The sequence below is a fragment of the Berghia stephanieae genome, chromosome 7, assembly GCF_034508935.2.
Source record: "Berghia stephanieae isolate SIO BIC M18660-M18661 chromosome 7, UCSD_Bste_1.3, whole genome shotgun sequence".
Classification (NCBI taxonomy): domain Eukaryota; kingdom Metazoa; phylum Mollusca; class Gastropoda; order Nudibranchia; family Aeolidiidae; genus Berghia; species Berghia stephanieae.
The window spans coordinates 19,061,726-19,069,225 of NC_088366.1; the positions used below are offsets into that span (position 1 = coordinate 19,061,726).

The window sequence follows — 7,500 nt, forward strand, 5'->3', positions numbered from 1 at the left end:
ATCATTTTCGCTTCACAAATATATTGTTTAAATGATAGACAAGTAGTGTATTTATTCAATAGTAATAGAATTACGGTCATATGGACGGCAACATTCTTAACAAATATCATTTTGAAATGTGTTAAATGTATTGATTTTATTTCTGTTCTGAAAATGTGGCATATTAAGATTTTTCAGTCACTTATCGGCTTCAACACTTGTCTTCTGTCTTATCAATGGCTTGGAGATTATCATTTTGAACGTTGTGAAGTGATGGACGTTCGCATGTGTCGAAGCATGCCATACAACATGACCATAATACCGAATGCTTTTGGATATGATCGACAAGAATTTGGCTCACAAGACATGAACGCTTTCAAACGTCTCATCAAAACTGGCTGTCACCCAAAACTCAGAGATTTTTTGTGCAGTCTGTATGCACCAGTTTGCACCAGTGCACGCCAGCCTCTTCCCCCATGTCGCGAGTTTTGTCAGGAAATAGAAAAGAAGTGCAGTGCTCGATTTAAAAGAATGTATTACTATCTTCATGAGTGGCCGTACCATTTACAGTGTCACCATTATCCAGAGATGAGGAATGCTTTATGCGTGTCCAAGCCCACAGATAACGACGATTTTCCAACGACAGTAAATCCGGTATCACATACTGATGACAATGAAAACATTCTTTCTACGGAAACAATATATGCAATGAAAACCACTGAACATGGTTCAGATGCTGTCACAGAAAACAATACTAACAAGACCCAAAGAGAAAAAATGATTACTGAAAGAAAAGATTATTTTCTCAATATTACTCACAAAGTCACTCCAGATAAACTAGGGGAGTGTGAATCTATTAAAATTTCAATCTGTAAAGAACATATTCCATACAACATGACCTTCACCCCGAATATTCTTGGACATATTTCGCAAAAAGATGCCGATCAAGATATCCAAAAATTCAAGGCCATTGTTGACTCGAAATGTTACCGTGATTTCCGATTATTTCTTTGCACTATGTACGCACCTGTTTGCACTCGTTTGAAGCAGACAGTTCCTCCTTGTCATAGTTTGTGTAGACAATCCAAAAAACATTGCAGACGCCTGTTGAAGAAAGTTCTGGGTATTCGGTGGAAGCGAGTATTTAACTGTAATCGATTTCCAAAATCTGGAGTTTGTATCGATTCGGAATCAAGTTTCCGTCCTCAAAGTTCATTCTGTGCTGAAGGGAAAATATAAAAACACCAAGCTCATAACTACAGAAGGAAATGTAATTTCTTCAGGTTCATAATTCCTTGGAAGTCTGTAAACTGTCTTCCAGATAATACATGAACACTGAAAAGGCTACGTATTGAATCATAAGGTGGCATAATTAAACTGAGCATCAATAGGCTTCAACAGTCGTCACTTCCCTCGTAATGACGCATAGTAACTTAGTAACTGGTTCTAAACTATCGGAACAATAGCGGACGCCCTTATAAAATACTTCTCCGACGATTATAAACGTGGGTATCCAAAGGAGAAAAACATTATCATGTTTTGATTGTATACATTCTGATCACATGGCATGTGAAAAAGTTCTAGCCAGGATGAAGATTAAAATGTACCGATTTTCTTTGTTTAGAACCAAGCTGCTGGTTGCTGGGCGGTTGTGATAACAGACTATTGAATCCTATTTAAACTGGCCAGTGATATGTTGGTCACATTGTCATAATGTATACCCCATTAGACTAATTGTCAATCGTCGTCAATAGAAGTCTTTTTCCCCCCTCATGAAACCTGGGAGGTTGGAGACAGTTCCGTGATCGTAATATTTGCTTACTATAATAGTATTGACACTGGATTTGGAAAAATGGGAGAGCAATGCAAACTCATTTTATGGAATGCCAGCAGTATTCATGCCAATTACTTGGGTTCTGGGGGCGAAGTGGCCGAGTGGTTAAGGCATTGCACTGTGACCCGGAAGGACTCGAGTTCGAACCCCGCTTTAGGCACTTTCGTTTTTTTCCTTGAGCAAGATTATTAACCCCCAATTTGCTCACTTGGACAACATGGGTGATTCCTGTTGACATCAGACATCTTCTTTGATGAGTTATCTATATCCCTTCGTGGGATGCCTAAGCTACGATGTCTTATGATGTCGTGGCGGAAAAGGCATAATCTTTTTTTCTTGGGTTTTGACAGTTTCTGAAAGGCTAGACATGACGAAAGTACAGTTTGAAAATCGCAAGCTGAGTAAAATGGCTTTTTTTTCCAGATTTAAATGTGTTCTTGTTGTCATGCTTTACCGCATTAAGTCATGTTTCTTCTCAACAGGGATGTAATGTGCGCAATTGAATGCATGGCGACGGACGCCTTTACAATTCAAACAATGTTAATTTTTCATTCAGTTTGAGCTGTCGATTTATTTGCTCTATTTTATAGCTTTTTTGCTAAAGGTATGAGCAGTCTGTTAATCTTGTAGATCCTGAGACATTTTGCGAAGAATTTTATTGGCACTGGAGTCAGAATTTTAAAGTGTATATGTGACTTTATAGGCGGTTAAGCCTTGGCCAGTTTATATTGACGCTCAGTCTATTTTAGTACCAGAATGTATAGGCGGTTTTTTATGATTACGTGACATATAGGAGCGAGAATGAATGATCTTTATTGACGACTAACATTTATGTAAGCTAGAAAATAAAATTAATGCCATCACTCTGAAACCAGAAGATCAGTTGCACAAGATATGTATCCAGATCTCCGGAGGACTAGTTTCACCCTTTCAATGAGATTGGAACCAGTATTTAGACATCTCACTTTTGTTCCCTATTCCAAATAGAATATGCCCACATAAGCAAAAACGACTGACAGATTCTAATTACATTCAATATTTATCCTTTTTATTGGATGGTCCTGGGTTCGAATACAACTCCTGGGGGACGAAAAGTTGAGTTCTTGGAAAAGGCTCTTTACTCACATTATTCTCTCACCGTACGCAGATGTAAAATGAATACTTGGCCATTAACAACTTTGTCTCTGTCAGGAAAAAAAATGTAATTTCGCCTAACAGCCGTCGAGTCTCGTCCTACATGTTAAATGTTGCTGTTGGCGAGGGACCCCTTTTAAAGCGATTTGAACACGTTTAGTGGATATTGCGATATATAAGATCACAAGTTATTTAAAAATAAGAAAGAGTAAGTGCCTTGAAAACATCGTTTGCATTCCAATGAATACATTATGTCTTCTTTTTTTTAGTTAATGTATTGTTTTGTTTTAAAATATTTTTGTCAATAAAATGCTTTCTGAGATGTAAAGTAAAATGGCGTATCATTATTTTTGACCCATCGTCTCAAAACGGTGTTATGTCGGGATGAATTAAATGTCTAATTCTCTCCTTACCAGCTGTCTTTCAGAATTTTCCCTGAAACATCACACGACCCAATACAAAAATAGATTCTTCTTCACTCAAGCAGAAAAGCAACAAATACATTCTATACATATTATTGTTCAACTAAATAAGTTCTAAAACACAGTGTCAAGTTTTTATAACTATGGCTGGCGAAAACTTTTCTTTAAATTCTGTGATACACACAAGTAATTAGAATGGTAAAATTGTTGATTTTATCGTAACCAATCTGACGGTTTTTAATGGGTGGTAAGGATAGGGTTAAAGGTCAAGTTTAAATTAAACTGATCAAGATATGAAAATGTCGGATTTAGCAGTCGAAATTTCTATATTTATTCTCATCGATTAAGCACACGTCACCCCAAGACGGGTATCTTTGGTTACAAATTCTATTTTCTGCACTTTAACCATCTCGACATAATACCGTTTTGAGGCAGTGGATCAAATTTTGTTGCACTATTTTATATTTTTTACCGTTTTCCATAGGGGAGATTTCGGTATTATAATACGATCTCTCGCCCGACAATGAGAACAGATTTACCTGGACCAAACACTTTGTAAGATATTGTGCTTTGACCACGGGTCAATACAAGCGGAGATAAATTTAATCTTTATTTATCCAAATGTAATAATTAAGTTAGACAAGAAATCTTTAATGTTTCGTACCCTTCACTTGTGGAATAATAGTAGATTCGATACAAAGACTGTATGTTATCTAGATAGTATTATAATTTTGATCGAAATAGAGTTGTATTGTCTAAGATTTCAATATGACCAGTAATGTTTTCTTTCTCATTGGATTAATGATTCATCGATGGCATTATTGATAGATCACTTTGTATTTTTCCCATTCAAAGCATTTAAAGGAAAAATTCTAAGATTACTCTTTAACTTTTATATTATGTTGTGTTATGCTATGAAATATAAGGCCATTCCAGGTTACGTAGAATACAGTTAGCGAATAAGGCCACCCAGGTCACGTAGAATACAATTAGCGCATAAGTCCATTCCAGGTCACGTAGAATACAGTTAGCGTATAAGGCCATTCCAGGTCACGTAGAATACAGATAGCGTATAAGGCCATTCCAGGTCACGTAGAATACAGTTAGCGTATAAGGTCATTCCAGGTCACGTACAATACAGATAGCGTATAAGGCCATCCAGGTCACGTAGAATACAGATAGCGTATAAGGCCATTCCAGGTCACGTAGAATACAGTTAGCGTATACGGCCATTCCAGGTCACGTAGAATACAGATAGCGTATAAGGCCATTCCAGGTCACGTAGAATACAGTTAGCGTATACGGCCATTCCAGGTCACGTAGAATATATTTCATCTTACAGGGTCATTAATTTGATATTTTCAATTATTTAGGGCAAAAATTGTTGTTTATCACGAGTAGAATTTATTGTTCGTAAATATAGAGAATAGCTTTCTTTCATATTTAAATAAAAATCAAAGGTAAGAGAATGTAGGGAATTAGTTTGTGTCACGTAAATTATAACAGAAATAAAATAGGACTAAAACATCAAAAGAATTCGATTTTTTTCCGATACAGTCGTAGGTCCTCACTGTCCGGAAGCAATACGTACGTGACACAAATTGATCCCCTATTATATCTTAGTTGTTTTTTTAAAAATTGAAGATTTTGTAACACTGTTGACAATGGCCCTGACATGGAGAGATACATTTACTTGCTTTTACATGCTTATTATTTGCTTGAGGAGGTTAAAAAAATACTCTCACAATTTTCATGCAGCAACATGTAAATTACATGTTTTATAATTAAATGATTTGTGACTTCACATGATTTCATCGTAAATTCAGAGACAATTGAACAGTTTTTAAAAAATAGGATAGTTGTCTTTTCCTTGATTTAAACGGCGGTGTACGCGCTCTAATTTATTATGATAATATTTACAAACTATTATTCTCATATGAATATTGTCAAAATTTGACTCACTAAATTCAACACGATATTGACGTCACAACACTCCTTTCTATTATTTTTAGACAGTCATTTTAATGATTAGTTCTCATATATATATATATATATATATATATATATATATATATATATATATATATATATATATTCACTCAAAATTGATAATTATATTGTAAAGTGCCCAGAGCTTGTGTTTTACACGAGAATGAGCGCTGTACAAAGTGTATCATTATTATTTTATTATTATTTTTATTATTATTATTATTATTATTATTATTATTATTATTATTATTATTATTATTATTATTATTATTATTATATTATTATTATTATTATTATTATTATTTATTATTATTATTATTATTATTATTATTATTAATTATTATTATTATTATTATTTATCTTATTATTAATCATAGACTAGATATAAATGTTCAAAGTTACATATAGTTTGTACTTTTGTACGATTTATCAGGCTGGATGATGTTGCGAGTATTCTACCGAAACGTATATCGTCGAAAATACTTAATATATCATATGGCCCGTTGCGAAAAAATAATTTGGTGTCGAATCAATTAGTAAATTTTATTTTTAAATAATTGAAAATATAAAATGTTAGGTTTATGCAATTTTGAAACCATCTACTTATATTCGTTCCACTTAATAAAGCATATAGATACACATAATCCACGTTTCATAACTGATTTTGACTATGAATTCAATCATTCCAGTATCGATATAACTCCACAAAATAATAATATGGTCCGCAATCTCTAATCGTTATTAAAAACAACAACAACTAGTCCTTCAGGGTCATATGCCCATGAAGCCGGAGTTAATCCCGGTTTCTATAGCGTGAAACCGACAATAGCAATTGCTTGCTACCCTTTGGATAGGATGCTAGTCTATCGCAAACTACTTTTCGTTAAGTCTATTAGACCCAGCTACCCAATCACTCGGTTGATAGGGGGGGGGGGGTGTTAAGACAAAAAATCTCGACTGCACCCGGGATCGATCTCAGTCATTTTGCTTGTGAAGCGAGTGCTCTACCAACTGAGCTAACGGGACCTGTTTAAACAATCGGTATTATGTCGGCACGAATTAAGTTCTGGAAATTGGGTTTTCAGCCTCATTAATTATGAATTATGGTGGAAAATAGGGGGAGGGGGGGGGGGTTCGGATAGCTCGATTGGTAGAGCACTCGCTTCACAATCAAAGGGACCGAGATCGATATTTTTCTGGCCCTTCCTGGCCACCCAGCAGAAATTGGGTAGCTGGGTCTGTTAGAGCAGGCGGAAAGTACTTTACGATACACTAGCGTCCTATCCGAAGAGTAACAAGCAATTTCTATTGTCGTTTTCACGATATTGAAGTCGGGATGAACTCCGGCTCCGTGGGCCTGATGGTTGTGAAGGACCACTACTATGTTAGAAAATGCATACTACTTCAAGCTCTGCATTTATTCTCATCAATTTGTTTCTGAACTTATTTTGGAGACGGAGTCATCCCGACATGCGTCACAAATATTGTTTGTTTACCAATATGCCACATCATTCGATTATATGTCCGGTCTAAGATTAGGAAGGTCCAGGGTTCGAAACTTGCTCTAAGTGGAGCATAGCTGAGTCCTTGGAAAAGACTATTTTCTCACATTCTCTCACCTCACATTGGATTTAAATGATGAATTGGCCGTTAACAACGTTGTCTCTGTCGGGGGAAAATGTGATATCGCCAAATGGCGTCATGTCTGGACATACGTGTTGGAATATATATATATTATATATATATATATATATTATATATATATTATATATATATATATATTATATAATATAATATGGCTGGAAACACGTAGATTGCTAGACAGTTTCTTAGAGTGAATTATTTATTATCCTTTCACCTCATTTGGTTATTTCCTCCTACAACAATGTTTCTGCCATCCGTTGGTATTTTGATGGAATCTTCAGGGAGGTATTCTGCATAGTAGTGTCCGAGAGGAATGCTTGTGTGTTCAGTTGGCGCTAATGTTGTTTCCGGATGTAGGTTTGTTGCGCATGTATGCGTGCGTGTTTGTATGTATGTATGCGTGCGCATATGTGAGTATATGTGTATGTCTGCTGAGTGTGGTGTGGTGTTGGGTTGGGGGGGGGGAGGCACGTCTAGGATTATGGATGTTTCATTGGG

The 7,500-nt window shown here is 35.6% G+C and overlaps 2 protein-coding genes across 3 annotated transcripts in view; one reads left to right on the plus strand and one right to left on the minus strand.

Annotated features, from left to right (window-relative positions):
- Nucleotides 1-1,047, minus strand: part of LOC144976843 (uncharacterized) — an 8,909-nt gene extending 7,862 nt beyond the window's left edge. The window contains exon 1 of the mRNA XM_078921351.1: nt 1,007-1,047. The gene's annotated coding sequence lies outside the window, so the exon portion shown is untranslated. The remainder of the gene's footprint in view (nt 1-1,006) is intronic.
- Nucleotides 1-3,275, plus strand: part of LOC144976842 (uncharacterized) — an 8,030-nt gene extending 4,755 nt beyond the window's left edge. The window contains exon 3 of one of the 2 annotated variants that reach the window (XM_078921349.1): nt 169-3,275. In XM_078921349.1, the coding sequence (XP_078777475.1) occupies nt 169-1,218 (1,050 nt within the window). In that variant the 3' untranslated portion in view covers nt 1,219-3,275. The other variant, XM_078921350.1, reaches the window with a different exon arrangement.
- Nucleotides 3,276-7,500: the final 4,225 nt, after the last annotated feature.